The 18,938-nt window shown below is 44.1% G+C and overlaps 1 protein-coding gene across 1 annotated transcript in view; it reads left to right on the top strand.

Moving 5' to 3' along the window:
• The window catches only part of PLEKHH2 (pleckstrin homology, MyTH4 and FERM domain containing H2), a 572,539-nt gene that overhangs the window by 190,370 nt on the left and 363,231 nt on the right, over positions 1-18,938 (top strand). The window contains exon 7 of the mRNA XM_086927801.1: positions 2,402-2,590. Coding sequence (XP_086783927.1) covers positions 2,402-2,590 — 189 coding nt within the window. The remainder of the gene's footprint in view (positions 1-2,401; positions 2,591-18,938) is intronic.

Below are 18,938 nucleotides of genomic sequence, written 5' to 3'. Positions count from 1 at the left end.
TACGATGGCGGGCGGACCATCATAGCGGTGGTTGGGACCGCCCACCAGTTATGCAGCGGTCCCACCAACCACATTAAGATGCGCCCGCCGGTATGGCGGGCGCATCCCGGGGCTTTAACATTGCGGACGGTGCTACTGGCTACAGCACCGTTCGCAATGTTAAAACGTCATGCAGCGCATTTCCCTGCACTACGTGGCAGGCACCACGTGGTGCCTGCCACTTAGTGCTAGGAAATGTTGGGTGGTCAGTGCACAAACCCCCAACACAGACGGGGCCCGCAACGGACCCCCGAATCCAATATCCACCAGCCTTTCCATGTCAGTTTTACCGCCATGGAAAAGCTGGCTTAAGCCAGAATTGTAATCTGGGCGCTATCAGGACTGTGCCTGATAGCCACCAGCACCATTTTGCAGGTCTTGTCCGCTCTGCCAGGCAATCGTAATGATTGCCGGTGGCAGAAGCGTGGTGGGCGGTCTTTACGCCCGACATGCTTGTGGAACGATTCCCATGCCATTGTAATGTGGCGGGGGAAATTGGCAGTCAGATGGCGGAGGTCCTGCCACCTCACGTCTGGCACTGGCAGGCCTTCTGCCACCATAATGACCCCCTTAGTGTGGCCGTTTCTCATTCAGATTCAACTTCCCATGTATACATCTATTCTTCTGGAAACAACTTTTACATCACAGATTTTATACCATGTACAAACACAGCGTGCTCGTTACAACAACTGTGTTGTTACAACGCACTGTCATTACTACGCAAGTCGTTATGACTTGCGCTAGATGGCGCTCTAAAATAAGGAATAGTATGATTTACTATTGCAACACTTTCCTTGGTGTTGGAATAGTAAATCATACTATTCCTAAGTTCAGCGCGCCATCTAGCGCAAGTCGTTGTAACGACTTGCGTTGTAATGGCAGTGCGTTGTGACAATGCGGTCGTTCTAACGACCGCATTGTGACTGCATCGCGGAGTAAAATCCGCGATGTATAGAGTCATATTCCTATTCTTCTAACCTTCTAACATATAATATCTAAACAATGGTCTATGTAGAAGCTGAAACACCCATATAATGAAAGGAAAAGATTAGGCAACAAACATCCACTGAAAAGAGAAGTACAAGCTAGTTGAAAGGTTCAAGATCAAGTTTAAATGCTGATTCTTCATTTCCCCATTAAACTTATTTCTAATCATTTGCTAGCAGTGAGCTTTGTTTACATAGAAACATTCTGTGGAAATATGTGAAACGTTATGAAGCTATTTCTTCTTATGAAAGCACTTCCATGAAAAGGTCAAGAGTTAAACATGTAGTTATATTTGCATTCTTTAGACATGTCAGTTCCTGGTCAAAATAAACATTTTATGCTTTATGTGTTTAAGTATTCCAAGCAAATCAACTTTTCAAACAATGTTTCTTTAGCCATTTGAGGTCTAGAAGGTGTAAATATGTTAGCCTTGCTCAATTTTCCCCATTTATTTTAAATGCATTTCATTTTAATTTAAGCTTGCACTCTAATACTGCACATTCATTATAATCTATATAATTTTGTGTTTTATAAAAACTCTCTCTCAGAAGTGATGCTCAAAACATATCCCTTCAAAATTGCGATCTGGTAACTATTTCTAAACCAATTTTAGGAGTTAGTAAAACTTTACTAACTCCTAAAATTGGTTTAGTACATAAGAAATTGAGTTTTAGCTTTTGCAAACCCTCTGATTGAGTGACTTGGAGGGTTTACAGCCATTTAAAAGTGTAGTATATCTATCCCTGAAATCTACATGTTATGCCTTATTTGTGGGCAAAATTTGTATTAAGTGCACTCAAAAAATTCTGATATCTGTTGGAATTTATCATATTTTATAGGGCACAATAAATATGGCACCCTCTCCTGGGTCAGTTGTATTTGGGACCCAAGTCCAGCAGGAAAACAGAACTTTGACCAAGAAATTAAGAATAGTGGTGTTGGTAGTCAAAGTTTTCACGATGACCACATTACTGAAAAGGTTTCAACCTATTTTAATTGGTATATCCTTGGACAAACTTTTCAGGCAGCGCTGCAGGCTTTGCTATGCGTTTTAGGACAAAGATTGGTAAAAGTGTGGACAGAGCCTTTTCAGTGGATGCCCCCGATTCCTGAAACCACAAGTCTCAATACTCACAATTCTATGTTTTAAAATGTAGGACGGCTCTTTTAATTTGGCCATTTACTTAGTATTATTTCTTGTGGCTTTTCGTCCTATCAGGGCATACATGATTCGCTATTGTGTGACGAAAGAGTCACAATGCTATGGTGATTGTACGTTTTATAGACTGAATTGGTATAACATAACAAAACATGCTGACTTTTTAAAGATACATTTTGATTGTCATAACAATATTTTATTAAAATTAATTTTCAGAAATTCAGGAGAAAAAGAACTCTGTGTCTGTTACACAAAAACCCGGAGAAGGCCAACTGCTCAGCAGTTTAACATTTGGCTGCTTCTTGAACAGAGCAAAAAGCTCTCAGCAGCAAGTTATTCAAATGGAAGGAAGCAGTAAGACATCCACTAAAGAATCTGATTTTTGTGAACATCACAGCCTAATAGGTACTTCTTTTTATTTTAATAAATCTGTTTATTAAAATTTTACTCACAGAATAAGAATAATGCTGTGCTACACAAGAAGCTCACATTATAGACATTTTGCAAATTACGGCCACTGACCAAAGACTTTTTCAACACAGCAATGTTGCAAATCCCTTCTCAGGGGGTACACTAATCCCTCTTCTTGTGCTAAGTTAGGAGTCTATTATTATAGCTGTCCACTTCCAGCAGGTCTATTACTATGAAGATCCGTTATTTTCATCTACATTTCTGACCATTCACCCAGGTCCTCGGTAACCGTAACCTTGTTGTCCTTTCGAGTGACCCTCATATGTTGTCCCTCTGCCAGTGCCCATTCTAATAGACCACTTCTCCATCTCTCCAACAATGGGGCCCCTGGAGGCACACATTGAATAGCAATGCACTTTTTCACCAAGACCATTCCCAATTCCCACATTCGCAATCTAATTTTGCAATGTTCTTATTTCAGTCAAAGGCCCAACAAGCAAACAGGCCTTTATAGACTTAACCATAGCCATACCTGTCATAGTGTTCATAATTTGCCCCAACTCATTTGAGAAGCACTCAACTGCTGGGCACATCAATGTATGATGCAAAAAGTCTGCGTGGAGTAAACCACATCTGCCACAGAGGGACGACCTACCTGGATACACCTGGGCCAACTTACAAGCTCCTAGGTGTGTTTTATGCAACAAATGAAATTGTATCTGTTTAATCCAGGCATTAACTTGCTCACATGTGATCCTCCACTCACTTTCTGTAGGCCCTCCTGGTCAGTCCGGTGTCCTGCAGTCTCAAGTTTTTCCCGTCTCTCAGTCTAGGCTTCCAGGAATGTGCTCCAAATGGCGTGCATCGCATGCACCATCTTAGCTACTGAAAAAGTGTCCTGTGCCCATCTCAAAATACTCCTGGCTGGGCAAATGAAATAAATATACCATCAACGAACACAATTCTGCCACCAAGTACCCACCATCTTGCCAGGACTGAAAGGGCATTTCTATGAAAGGCCTAGAAGACCAGAGAGGGATCTCCATGACAAATCGGGACCTTTACAAAATATTAGCCACAACCGTCCTCAACCTGAATGTCCCATGGAAGAAAATCTCCTCATAATCTGAACGCAAGAGGCTCAATCACCAACGCAAATGACAGCAGTGACATTGGATAGCCCTGCTGAGCTCCCTGCTCCAAGACTCAAGAATCAGATACTCCCATTCATACTCTAGCTTTGGGTTCTGAATATAATACTTTTACCCTACTCACAAAGACAGGGCAGATTCCCATAGTGTGCAGTACTACAACCAAAAATCCCAATACAATTTACATTATCAATTTTAGCTCCAGTTCTGAGGATGAAAGAGCAAACCTTTTTTCGGATGCCTCTGACTCATGCAAAACATGCATAAGGTTCCTGATATTAAAGCAAGAGCTTCTACCCAGAAAAAATACTGTTTGACCATCCGTAATCAGGGAGCTTATAACTCTGAATAGTCTATTAGCAAGGGCTTTACTCAACAGCTTAACATCGGTATTAAGCATCGAAAAGGGTATGTATATGCTGTTTTCAGTTTCTATTTTTAGTAGATTCTGGTGGGGTTTTTTCAGTGTTTTCAAGTGATTTCAATACCTTAAAAAAACAGTGGTTATCAGTAGTTACACATTTTCGCGCCATTAAAAACTACAGAAACAGTGTTTTTACGGTGTTTATGGAACATTTGATTTTATTATTTCTTGCTTTCAGCACTGAAAGCACATGGTATATAGACAGTGTAAGTATAGTGTATATGGGGTTTAAATAGATTTTTGCAAATTAAACTTATTGTAGTACACCACACAATACTTTTCAGTGAGTCTTTGGTCATGTGCGCTTGCTCTTTCCCTCCCATGTAAACTTCTGTAAAAAGGCCCTCTCAACATTGGCACTTGGGAGGGCAACGCCAAAACAGCCAGTACACAATTTGCTAACTCTGGCCCCTGACCTAGATTTCCATGCAAATACTGGTTCATTGAAGATTGCGATTCCCAGGGCAGGTTCTGCAACATTGGCGCTGATCTGGGCGCTTATGCCCTCAGAGTTATTGAAGCCGTCAAAAATGAAGCAGCACTTTTGAAATTACGGAGGAAATTCCCCTATACGGAAGGGATCTAAAACAGATTTCACTGTAAGGTTTCATTGACTTCAAAAGCCATTGGTAGTGAAGGGACATTTCTATGTCTCATTGCAAGCCATTTCTCATACATTGTAAAATAAAAGTTCCTGAATTGCTCTTTACCATTGCTTTGCTTACCAAGTGGCAACATGGAACATGTTGCAGTGCCAAAGTCACTAAAGGTGTTGTCGTAGCCTACTCTCAAGGAGATGTTTCACATCTACACCAATTATGCTGAACACTTGGCAGACAAGGGTGTTTTCAAACTCTAGTTTTTTTATTTAAGTCCACTACAGCAGTTATGTTTTCCCGTAAAAATCTAAGAATGCAGTAGAGTGTACTTTTTCACATCACTGTCAATATGTGACCAAATATCCTCACATTTCTTGCCTTTGGCATCATCACTCAGCAAATATTCTGTAAATTGTTTCCACATGGATAACGTATCATTCATCGCCCCTTGGACTGAGAACCATCGGCTAAGGGACACAGTTGGGATGGCTCTTTCTTTAATGTCACACAAAGCACGAAATTATAAATATTTGCGTTTTCGTTCCTGTGCAAAAGAAAACAGTGCACCAGAATGGACTAAAAAGTAAATAGCATTCCTCATTAACTCTGAAGATTGTGAAGATGCTTTCAGCATACCATCTAAGAGGTGGAAAAGATCTCTTACAGGAAAGCACTTCTGCTCAGGTATCAATTTTGACAGGTCATCACACAACTTTTTCATATACATAGTTGAATCACTGCAAATACAAACACTATCACTCCAATCTTTGTTGAACTTTGAAAGAACCTATTTTGCAGAGCATTCCAAGGGACACTCCTTTCCATGTTTTCCAAAAGTATGGTGTTATGTTTTAACCTCTATCCCAGATGCTTGGTGATAGCACTTTTTTCACATATACTTGTCACTATACCTTGCATTGAATGTTTAAAGCCTGAGGTGTTGGCAATTCGCCCACTATCAATCCTGACTCTCTAGAAACTGGGGGCTGATGTATTAAGGGTTTTTACCCATTCTCTGTGGGTTAATGTGATGACACATATTAGGAAAGATTCTTATGAAACCAGCCAGTTTACCTATCAGTGAATGAATCAAACGCAGCCAAAATATCAAATATGATTTTGATATTTCCTGATTCTCTACAGATTATAAAATAATTAAACAAGACCTAAAACATGCTTCTAAACCCTGCATCTTTAGACCAAAAACAACAAAACTGGAAAAAACAAAAGGAAGCAGAAACAATATTTCAGTGGCATCCCTAAACAATAAAACTCAAGCAGAATATTGTTAGCCCAGACTTTCTTACTGCTAGCTTGTATAACAAAATTACATGGTATTGGTGCCTTCAGTAAGAAAAAAAAATAACTTTCACTCTCTTTTTCCTTTCTTTGAATGGCATTTAGTTTGTGGTTGTGCAGGTGTTTTTTCAGTGTTTATATGTTTTCACTGGTGAGGGCTATTTCTCTTTTGGTGGGGTTTTTTCCGTTATTATAGGTTTAAACCTAAAACCGGAAAGCCTAGAGGATAAAAACCCAGAGTTGTTACCATCCTACATACGGCGTATGTAGGATGGTAACAACTCTGGGTGTTTATCCTCTTTAGGACTCAAAACTATAAGAGTCTCTCTTTGTCTGGGAGGTAGCTGACCTTGTTCACGTGCTTCAGTAAACACCTCCAGCAGTTTTTCTAATAGGGCCGAAAACATCGTCTTATAAAACTCTACTGGGATGCCATCCAAACCTGGCATTTGTTCATCACATTCAATGTTTCCCTCAGTTCCTTCACCCTAATAGGGGCCTTTAACCCTAAAAGTTTCTCCCTCAAGAGGTGTGAAATTTCGGCCACCTCCAGGTACCTCTCTTTTTCATCTTGGGGACAGTCAACACCTGTGAAAAGCAGTCTTTCAAATATGCACAACTCTCCAATGGTTACTTCAACTTAAATATTTATAATTGTGGCCTCTCCCTTTTCAAGAGCCAGGCCAACATACACCCAGACTTATCTCCTTCTTGGAACAACCTCTGTCTGTGTTGTGTCTGTGTATACATGTGTAGCCTAGACCAAGTCTCTACTATCTGTTGCATCATATTGACCTGTTGCCGGGCTGCTGAGAGGCCCAACTAGCAAACAACAGTCCAGTTGTGCCTGCGTTTTTCTAAATTAAATAAAGACCCTATATATCTGTGCCATAAACTCCCCTCTAAGAGCAACATTTTACGCCACACTCTTTGTAGCTCACACATCCACATGCATGCTACTCCATCCAGCTAACTCAGCAAACATGCAACTCAAGTCTGGGACCTACTAAGCAGCAACACACAAAACTTCCTCTTCCTCACGGAAACCTGGCTCAACTCTACATTGGTACCAAACTTAGGCCACTGCAATCCAAGTAAGCTACAAGATTGCACATCAGGACAGCCTGCACAAGCCAGGAGGAGGACTCACAGTCATCTACAAATACTCCATCAAGTGCTTAACAACCACGAAGGATGCCTCCTCATTCATGGAACATCTGCAGTTCAAGCTGCAAATCTTAAAAGATGTGCCCTAATCGTAACCCTCTCCTACCGATCACCCGGACCTTGAATCACCTTCCCCAGGCTCACCACTGACTTCATTGCACCTCTCACCATCGACTCCAAAACCCTTCATACTCCTCAGCAACCTCAACATCCACCTAGAAGATAGACCCAACCCCTGCTCCACAGCTCTCCTCGAGAGCTTGAACAACATCGGACTAACCCAGCTTCTTACTAAAGCAACATACATCGCAGGAAACATACTTAACCCCATCTTCACCACCAGTGACAGCATCGAGTACAGCTCAACCTGAACCCTCACATGGACTGACCACTCCATATTTCACTTCCATATCAAAACACCACAAATCAATACACTCATCTATGCCAACCAACCCACCTAAAGCTGGGGTAAAATCTCAGAAGCTACCTGGCTCTACTCCCTTAGCATAGATCAACCCAACCCCACAGACAGCCTCAACGAGGTCATTGTCAGCTTCAACAACTGAATCAAGAACCTTGCAGACTCCCTTGACTATGCAATGAAGGACCAATAAGCAAGCCAGCTGACACACAGAGGACCTTCAGGACTCCAAACAACACTGAAATCAGCTAGAAAGAAAATGGAGAACCAGCCACAAAACCACTTACAGAACCACCTACAAAGCGGCACTCAGATGCTACCACAGCAATTGAGAGACACCAAGAAACAAGCGCTAGCTGCACGCTTCAAAAAGAGCTCCAACAGCAGCAAGGAAATCTTCTTGCTCCTCAAGTATTTCACCACCCCCATGGCCTCCGTCAACAGCATCATTCTCTCCCAAGAAATCTGCGACAACCTATCCAATTTTTTCCATGGAAAATTAACAAACATCTACCGCAGCTTCCCTCACCAACCAGCCCCTAGCAAGCTAATTGTCAACCTGCCCATCACCAAACACGACGTACACCTCACCAGAGAAGAAATGACGTCTGTTATGCAGACATACACTCAGGGTCCCATCAGACCAATGCCCCCACCATGACTTCAACCTCTGCAAATTACCTATCAGTACTGACTCACCCACATCATCGACACCCCATCACCTCCACCACCTTCCTGGAAGACTAGAAGCATGCAGCGATTCATGCCCTCCTCAATAAACCATCGGCCAACCTGATGGATGGCCCAATCCTGAGAGCTGCTCTCGAGTTGCAGCATTCCTCTGTTGCACTCCGCACCAGTGATCAGCATCCCAGACCGCATCACCTATCCCAGCAGGCAGCTTCACTCACTGCAGTACTCCAACTCAGCTGAGCAGAGATGTCCTCTCCCATACACTGTTCTCCTGCAGGCCACACATCGGTGTTATTGTGCAGCGGAACTTTATTTAACTTTTTCAGGCAACTGTAGATTCCCTCAGACTGCAGTGGCACCGTGGATCGACTTGTTAACCTCCCTCTGGTCAGGATGCTGAAGGATTCAAGCTGGGGAGGACAGAGCTCTCACTGCTCACGACCTATTAGCTATCTAGCTAGACCATGCCCCCAGCCTATAAGGTACTTGATCTGTTATTACGCCCTTTGTAAAATGATACATTTTTTGTAATTGGTGAAATAGCTCAGCGAGTAAAGAAATCATTGCTCAGGTAAGCGTTCCGTTTCAAATTCCATCTCACCGCCTGTTGTCAATAGTGATGAAATGAGTACCAGTTGAGTTGACTTGTATTACCAGCCATTAATGTTGATACAACCAAATAATAGCAACATATATTGTAGCAAATATATTAATGCATTTGCATTTGTTTAGTTTCAGACCAAGGCAAATTCGTCATAGGTAAATCCCGAGTATTCAGATAGTTCAAGGCTAAAATGTCTTTTCTTTATAACTTGAATGGAGGAAAGTCCATTGCAGGACCGTCATTGTTTCCTGCTCAGACCTTTATCCCTCAACTCCTCCTATTCTATTTCCTCTTCTCCACTCACTACCCCATATCACCACCACCGCTACGTGCATTTGAGTAGGTCTTTTTTTATTATGTTTTATCAGTTGCATACAGCACCAGTAAATGTGAATGGAGAAAAGAGGGGGAGTCTTTCTTGAGGTTCTGGCTGAGACAATAAAAAGCCCTGCAAGGACTTGGCCAACTCAGTTTCTTTGTTTTAGAGCAAACCTGGCCATAATCACAAATTCTATAAAGTTGCAGAATTCACAGAAACCAGAATGGCCTGAAAATTCAGCTGATTTGAGTTTGTGCTGGGAAACATTTTACAGGCCTATCGGTCAAAGGGATTCTCCAGTTAGGTTTGAGACACCTGATACATAGGAAAATTACTCCTTAGATCACTAACAATTTGGGATAAATGTATCAAGTCTGCAAAAATCTGAATGAAGGATTCATGCACATAAGTTTAATTTCGGAAAGTGTATGCACAAGGCTTGTAGGGTGTCGGATGACATGTAGAGGCTGTCAGTGGAAGAAAAGGCAGTAATTTAGTGGTGAACAGGTAATGGAAATCTCAAGAATAGGTGAATTGGCAGGGAGTAATACAATTAAACACTTTAAAGCACTGTCCTGATGAGCAAGAGTAAATTGCAAAGTGTAAGATAGGATAAAATAAAGCAAGCATTTGCAATGCAATTTGCCTCGTATTTACACGAGACCTATTGGATTGCAAATGGTAGGTATCGCGACGACGGGAGGGAGGGCGTGGGGGCTGAGAAGGCACGGACAATGGGAGAGAGGGCGGGCTGGGGAAAGAAGGCACGGACAACGGGAGGGTGGGGAGGCGAAAAGGCACAGACAACAGAGGGTGGGGGTTGTTAGAAGGCACAGACAACCGGAGGGCGGGCGGGGGGAGAAGGCACGGACAACGGGAGGGAGGGCAGTGGGGAAGGCTCAACAACGGGATGGAGGGAGTAAAGAAGTCACCAAAGCATGTAGTGCCTGCAGTAGGAGAAGCTCATTAAAAAAAAAACATTTTTACGTTTCTTTTTATTGGCATTTTGTCATAACCACATTACAAAAAGGACTCAAATAAATTTTTTTTTTAAATCAGTACAGTACATTCCTTCATAACAGCGATTACAAGTCATGACATTCAGTTATCTACAAAGGCAGTTTGTATACCATGTGTAGTCCAGCTTGGAGACACAAGTCCCGGCCTCAAACGCCGTTCATGTGTTTTATGCATAGCCTGCAACTAGACAACAACCAACCCACTCTACAGCAACAACCGCATAGCAATCTGAGAGTCCATGCTCCCCCCGGCACGTTTACGTTTTGGTATACTCCTTTCATGATTCACAACATTGAATTTAGATCATCTGCTGCCTCCGTGCCAAGCCATGCCATAAAGGGCCCCCAAATGTCCGACAGTCTAGATGTGTAAATGTATTGCGATTTATATAGCGCACGTATCACCCGAAGGCATCAAGGCACTTGCCTTGGGAACCCGTCCTGGTATTCCCCTGTGAGATAACCCCAGCCAGGTATCCACAAGGTGAAAGCCAGGCATCCCGCCGCGAGGGGCCGTAGTGGAGATAAAGCAAGCTATTGCCCAGAGTCGCAGAGTGTGAACCCGTGAGTCGAGTAGGCACCGGAACGAGAATTATCGAGTCCGTGGAATTTTTGAGCCCAAGACCCGCCGAGGCGGGGAATTGAACCCTGGTCCAGGACCGATCTCAGCTTCGGGTCTGCCGCCTCTAACCCCTGAGCCACACTTCTCCACTTAGATCTTGGTGGTAACAGCTCCCAATAGTTCCCCAGTTGTGTTTTGCAGTAGGTCACACTACCCACCCACTCCATGGCTGTTGGGGGTGTCGCCGCACCCCAGTGTATGGATATTTGTCTTTTCACCATGAGTAGTAGCATTTCTGGCAGTTTGTGCGCCTTTGGTGACATGGTAGTTATGATTCCCAATTAGGTGGCCTGGGGTGTGCACGGTACTTCCCAGCCTGTAATATTCTTAATATGATGTAATATTATTTTCCAATAGTTCGCTATGGGCCTGCAATGCCAGGCCATATGTATAAAGGTAGCCCGCGGGGTCCCGCATCTCCAGCAATTATCATCTGTGCTATCACCATTCTGTGTATTTGTGGTGGTGTCCGGTATAGACGATGTAAATATTTAAAACGTATAAGTCTTAGATGGTAATTTGGTGACAGTTTCTCAAGTAGTTTGCAACTCTGATCCCACTGTTTATCTATGAGTACCTCCCTTAGGTCGTCATCCCATGCTCTATGGGCCCCCAAGACTGCCACTGGTGCCGAGCGCTGAGTCATGCGATAAATCCGCGATATCAATTTCTTACCCGAGTCATTGGTTAATATGTTTTCAAGTGTGTGCACTGTTTGCTGGGGTGTGGGATAAGAAGTAAATTTGTCTTTACAGAATGTCCATAATTGATAATAGAGCAGCATATTCAATGCCGTCGGGGTATCATTCAATGCGGGAACGATCGCTGCACACCACTTTTGGAGGACGTGTACGCGGCTTTTGGAGAGGGAGAGAGACTGTTTAAGAGCTACTCGTAAAACGGCAATTCGACGTTAGCTTCCACGGACTTCGCGATGTGCGATTGAGGTCACCCTGACACCAGCAACATAACAACAGGGTTTTCTGATTCAAGTTCAGCAATTGAACGCTATCATCTTCAAGTGTGAAGTCACAGATTTAATCAGTCCAGGAAATAAGAACGTTACGGTCCTGATGAGAACCCAATGAACAGTTGGATTCGAAACGCGTCAACCTTTTTGTTTCCCGTGTCAATCAAACCACGTAATATAGTTGTTTCATTGATATAGCGACTGAGGCTGGAGATGTAGGAAATATTGATTACATTGAATCATCTCTACATTTTATTAGGAGTTTATATGATTTATTGTGTTGTTTGACGTTGGGATTAAGAACATTTTCCACCAGAGCTGGGGGTATACAAAATTATTTTCACCCTCTCTGGGGTGTTGTTTGGATGGTGTGAGTGTTTGTTATGAGTGTATGGCCACATTTGTATGAGGTATGTGTGAAGATTTGCATTGATTGTATGCTGGTGTTGTGTATGATGTCCTGTAGTTTTATGTATATAGCTTGTCCCTCTGTTTTGTATTCATTATTGATACACATGTTCGAAATATAATTGAGAAAGTGATGTCTAAGAGAGTTGTCAAATAAAACAACAGATGGTGTAGTAAAAAACACGGACCTATATGTTTTATTCATAGGTTCTGGAATAAATAGTCTTTTTGGAGTTTTCCTCAGTATTGGCACTTGTTACGTTTTGTTGTCGGTGGTAGGGGGCCACACATCTTGTCCATTGTGAGGAAGACCTCCGCATGATATAGATCTCCTGCCTTAGTCAGACCATGCAAGGTGGCCCTTTCGCACGCCTTTGCATCTTTGAAGGGGGGAATCATGGGGTTGTTTAAAATAGGCATGGAAGGAGCATATAATATATCAGCGTAGGTTCTTTTATGATACCTTCCCACGCCCAACGTAATATTTGTACGGTATCTATTTCAACCCGTGGTCGACGGTATGGCTGGTACAGTGCAGTGGCTAATGGGAGGGGAGAGGAGCAACTTTATCAATCTCTATGGCAACATGTGGTTGGAAAGGCGTAGGGTGCATGCAAAAATGCAAAAACTGAGCCTTGGTGCTGTAAGCATGCAATGCGAAATCAAGGGCTACCATCCCTCCCTGTGATTGGGGCAGCATCAGGATCTCCCAGGCTATTCTAGGTTGTCTTCCCGCCCAGACTAAGTCTATCATTAGTGAACGTATACATTTGAAAAAATGCTGCGTTAAAGGAAGTGGAATGTTTACATAAAGGTATAGTAGTCTGGGAAAAAAATTTTTTTTTGCTATTGCTACTCTACCTGCCAGCGAGATTGGGAGATTACGCCAGTGTTTTACCCTCTCTTCCACCCAATTTATTGTTTTCCCATAATTGGTGTGCTAGATCTCCTGTACATCTCCACTAATCCATATTCCCAGATAGCGGAATGGGTCTTTTGCCCAAGTAATTGGATACTCCGTTTTAAATTCTGGGGTGCCTGACGTCAGCGGGAGTATAACTGACTTTTTCCAGTTGATGGAAAGCGCCGACAGTCCCGCATATCTTTCTAGTTTGCACGTCATTGGAGCAAAGTTTTCTTTGGGGTCAACCATATAAAGAGTAATGTCGTCCGCATACATGGACACAGTAAGGCCGCGGATGGTAAATCCGATACCACGGTCTGCATGATGTTGGCACAACATCTTTGCCAAAGATTCTGTGGCAATGGCGAATAAAAGTGATGATAGGGGGCAGCCTCTAATGATAGTTATTGGGTCCGATATTGGTCCGTTTACTCGTATTCGAGCTGCTGGCATGGTATATAGTAGTTTGATTTGTTGTATGAATAGCGGGCTTAGGCCCAGTCTGTCAAGAAGGGGAACAGAAAGCCCCATTCAAAGGAATCGAACGCCTTAGTGGCATCCAGTAGTGCAGCTATAGCTGAGACGTGTGGCGCCAAGTAATGCAGTAGACCAAATAGTGTTCTGAGGTTGTGTGAGGTAGATCTGCCCGGCACAAATCCGGTGGGCGATATGAGTCACACTGGAGATGGACTTTGACTGGTTTCAGTAATGTTATTATTATGGCCTCTCTCATAGACTCAGAGAGAACGCTAGTCTGTTGAGCCTCTTGGTATACTTTTAATAGTTGCTGGGCCAATAAGTCCGAATATTATTTGTAAAATTTTATGGTGAGCCCATCTGCTCCTGGTGCTTTTTCTGCAGAGTGGCCACCTATCGCTGCACCCACGTCTTCCACGGTGAAGGGATATCCATAAACTCCCTGTATCCATCAATAAACCATAACAATTGTATGGAATTAAAGTATTCCTCAAGGATCGTATCTGCTGGAGTTGACTGTGTGGTGTACAGTTGAGCATAAAAGTTTCGCATTGTGTGAAGTATTTCCGGTGGACTGTGTACAGTGTCATTTTCTGGGGTTTTGAGTGCTGTAATGAGGGTGGAGCCCTTTGGTGGGCTTAATAGGTTAGCTAGTGTTTTCCCCGCTCTGTCGCCCTCCCCGTACCTATGAGCAGAAGCATACTTATTAAGAAAATTTGTTTCCCAGAGTGCTTCTTCCTGGTGTTCAGTGAGTAGCCTGCGTATAGTGCCAAGTAGTGTGGTCGTTGGTTGTGTGCAGTACTGTTTTTCTAATGTACTCAATTCTGCTTCCAATGTTGTGAGTCTAATGCGTATGTCTTTTAGTATACCCGCTTGTCCCGCTATGCATTGCCCTCTAATTACCGCCTTAAATGCGTCCCATAATGTACCAATACTCTCCACCGAGCCAGTGTTGATTTCAGAATGTTCATTACTTTTCCCCCTAAGTTCTTCCCTTAACGCTGTATCCAGGAGCGCGTTGGGGGGCATGCACCACGTGAAGGGTTGTATATATGGCTAGGGCACTTTTACAGTAATCAGGACTGGGGCGTGGTCAGATAGTGTACTGACCTGATGGGCTATGGCGGTTGTCCAAGAGTGGATCTCCAGTGTCGTTATCCAATAATCCAACGGGTCCATGACAATTGGGTGATACATGTGCCTTCCCTGTCTTTTGGATGAAAAACTCGACATGTATCAATCAGCCCCCCATCTGTCAGCAGGCCCCTCAGTGCTTCCGCTACCTGCGGATGGTGTAGACGGACAGCTCCTGCCCTGTCCTCCATTTGGGACAGAACTGTGTTGAAGTCTCTGCCCCACAATATCCCTGCCTCACCCATTGCCTGTATCTTGTGCCACACTTCATGAATGAATGTGGGATTATCTATATATAGACCATAAATATTTGTTAATATCATATGTCTACCAAATAGTGTACTTATTATAATAAGGTACCTGCCCTCAAGATCTCTGACCACAGTCTGTGTTTGCCATGGAACCCCCGGTTTAATCAAAGTGGCTAAACCTCTGGAATAGTTGGAATAACAGGTGGAATGAATTTCACTCCAGAGCTTAGAGTGTAGTTTGGCGCTCGTGACATCTGTCAGGTGGGTCTCCTGAAGCATACATATTCCTATTTCATGCCTTGTGAGGTAAGAATGTACTAATCTATTCTTTCGATGGCCATTTAGACCGTGTATGTTCCATGTCATACAATTTAAGTTAGTCATCTGGTATCATCCCTACATGGTGATCCCTTCCCTGAGTGATAAATCTGCCTTCTGGACCTCTTGCTTTTGCAGGTATACAGTTTGCCTTGTGAACACTATTGTGGTTGGACTTTCTCCATCTAGTCAAGAACAATAGATTGTGTAATGCCCCTGATTTTAATGTGAAGTCATCATGCACTACATTGAAAATAAACAACAATAAAACTCCCATTCCAGACCACCCCCTTCCCACACCAAACCCCCAATTAGGTTGTGCATCCCGTTCAAAATAACACCCTTTAACCAAAAAGCTACCCAGCAAGGGGCTTTGGGGAACCATCCCAACGGGAGCGAGGAGTTACCAGGGAACTGCCCTGTCATTGTTACAACAGGGTGGCCGAGCGCTATCATAAATAGACCACAATGAGATTAATATCGCTCAGTATGCATTTAAAGTTCCAGCGACCATTAATAGAGCCAACCCGAAGATGTGGTCGCACAGCCGAAAATATGTTGCACTACTCAATGTCACTTAAATGGCCCTGCGGTGAAGTCTCTAGGTCCTGCACGCTGGTTTTCATCTGTTTAGCATGTTGTTTAGCAAATTTCAGAGCATCTCCTGCCACAGTAAAGAACATAGGTTTTCTATTTGTTTGCACTCGAAGTTTTGACGTGTACAGCATTGCATACTTCATGGCAATTTGTTGGAAGATCTTTTTTGCAGGAATGAATCCTCTACTTCTGCCTGGACCGCTTGCGTGAAATCGGGATAGAACTCTATTGTGTTATTTTGTTATTGAAGTTATTTTGATATTTCACCTGCTAGTCGCAATGTTGTGTCCCAGTCCCTGTAATTTAGTAGTCTTGCCAGGATGGCTCTAGGAGTGGTGCCCGGCGGCGGACGGGGGCCAAGTGTACGGTGAGCGCGTTCTACAAGGAACATAGGAGATAAATCTGTTCCAAAAAGTTCTTGCAGGAGTTCTTTCACATATTTTTCCATATTCGGAATATCGGTCGAATCAGGTATTACAGTTAAGCATATGTTGTTGCATCTGGACCTAGCTTCCAAATCTTCGTTGCTCGTTTTGATCATTTCCAGCACTTTGTCCATGCGCAACATTTGCTCGTGCGTTTCTGTTTGGTTGTCATCTTGATCCGAAACCCGCGTTTCTAGGGCGTCCAATCTGTTCTCATGTGTTTTCACTTTATGAGAAACTTGGTCCATTCGTGCTACATGGGAGTCAAGTTTTGAATCAATGTCCTTCAAGCTAACTTTTACATCTTTTAGCATTGTTTTGATGTCGTCATCTTGCTGTATCTCTAGTTGCGTTCCTGATACAATCATCTGTGATGCCATATCGCTTTCTGTTTGTCACATGCTACGTTTATCAAAGTTCAGTTTGGTTGTTTGTTGTCGAGTTTTTCCTTGTTTCCGAGTTACCGTGTTATCTAACACCTCAACGTGTGCAGGTTGCAGCCACAACTTAGGAATACTACTTGAAGTCTTGTTTTGAGATCCTGGGTCTATTTTGCGTGCACTGGTGCCAACTTTAGTTTGCCCACAGTTTATAGTTTGAAGTCTCGTTTCATCGCTTTAGCAATTGTGTCTAATCGGCAGTCCTGTGTCTGCCCAGGCAGCAGCCCACCCAACATCAGTTAAGAGCCAAAGCCCCCACTCCATCCATCGCCGCTCTGGGCTGTTACAGCGTAGGTGCACCGCACAAGCCACGTGCTGCGTGCCCGCTCCACCCCTTACAAAGCGTTGTTTTTAGCTGTTCACAGTAGGGCTACCGCCTGAACACACCACGTTCGAGTCTTGCCAACGCAGGAGCTATGCACACTCTATTGCAGTTTGATTTTAGGAGCACACCGTGAGTGTGTTCGTGCCTGTGCTGGGGACGCGCCCCGATCTCTGTGCCAGATAGTTCAGGTGTTCCTGGAGCAATGGGCCAGCCCCGCCACCCGGGCACCAGCAAGCGCCCACTGAGCACCTCACAGCTCTCTAATGTGCCCTGGCGTGTATGCTGAACAAACACTATATTCTTGCTCTGTACTAGAAGCAGGTGCCTAGAATGTCTCTGAGCCTGTGCCCCCCGGTACGTAGCTCAATTGCGCTGCAGCACCGGTCCCTTAGGGATCCCACATACCATCTGCGGAATGATCTTCCGCCGGCCGTCTGTCTCGGCCGCCGAACTCCACTCCTCCCCCCGCGGACCAAATAACTCATCCACCTCACCTCGTTCACGCTGCAAGTGTTGCTGCTTTAGTTTATGTCGATTCCACTGCACTGTGCACATCAGCCGCTCAATTTTCTGCTCAGAATCGCGCTCCGGCACTGTGTGTCTATGACGCTCTCACCGCAAGCCGCTGGCTGATATGGCGTCAGCAGCGGTTCGCGCCCCTCTCCCTGACTCACTGCGGCTCCATCCAAATTTTTGCCCTACGATTCCATCGACCAGCCCGCCACGGGCAGCCATCTTAGAGGGCCCTGTGGGTGATGGAGGCAGGTTTTGCGACTGGTTCACGCTGCTAGTAAAGCGCGCGGCGGGCCGGGCTCTCTCCAGCACACATGTCTCATCCCAGCTCCGGGCCCGATCTCCGTGACACAGTTCTCACCACTGCTGTTCAACACTGTAATTTTGGGCGAGAGTGTTGTCAAGCTGCTCAGCAACACCTCCGGTTGTAGTTTTCAATTTATGAATCCCAGTTTAGTCTTTATTTGGACGGATTCCTGGCGGATTTTGCGCTTGGCCGGCAGAGCTGACAGATTAGGCGGCCATCTTGCTGCTCGGCTCGGCCACACCCCCCTGTAGGAGAACCTCAACAAAGAAAATAGCGCGCACACTCTAAATAAAAAGTACCTTGTAACAACCGAAGTAAAGGGGCCAGTCACCATGGGAGGTGACAAATGAAGAGAAGGCGGTACTAAGGAGGGACTAACAAGCCTATCAACGAATCATAAGCCAGCATTTAAGACGGACAGTGATGCAAGCCAATTGCAAATATAGGCAGAAAGTGGGCGGAGCTTCTATTCACCTACTCCTCTGCAATAAGCCTTGCAGAGCAGAGTATACACTCTGGCTCTAGGCTCGACCTAAAACTTGATATTGATCCAAAAATATTTACAAATCACAATTATTCCATCACACATATCCAACACTATCCAACTTATTCTGTTACTTCAGGTGATCTTTCTTGTGTCTGAGGAAATAGAAATTTTACGTGGCCAGTGTGTCCCCTACATGCACCCTATGTATGTACATATACCCCGTGTATGTCCATGTCATCATACAATTCCCTTCTCATGCCTGTGATAATAATGCCTCTGCATTTCCGTCCAATGTTAGCATGTCAGTTATCAGGCCCTCCATGAATGAAACGTTAATTCTGCACTGAGGCCTATGTTGCCAATGCATTTACATGGTACACGTTTAAAAGTCGAGATGAACTCGTTTTTGTGGCTCAGCCGAGCCAGGACCCGAATTCAGGCTCCAAGCCTCCTGACACTCTGAAAGCT

Source organism: Lissotriton vulgaris, chromosome 6 (genome assembly GCF_964263255.1).
Source record: "Lissotriton vulgaris chromosome 6, aLisVul1.2, whole genome shotgun sequence".
Classification (NCBI taxonomy): Eukaryota; Metazoa; Chordata; class Amphibia; order Caudata; family Salamandridae; genus Lissotriton; species Lissotriton vulgaris.
The sequence above is the reverse complement of the archived record's forward strand: the minus strand, read 5'-3'. Positions and strand labels throughout refer to the sequence as shown.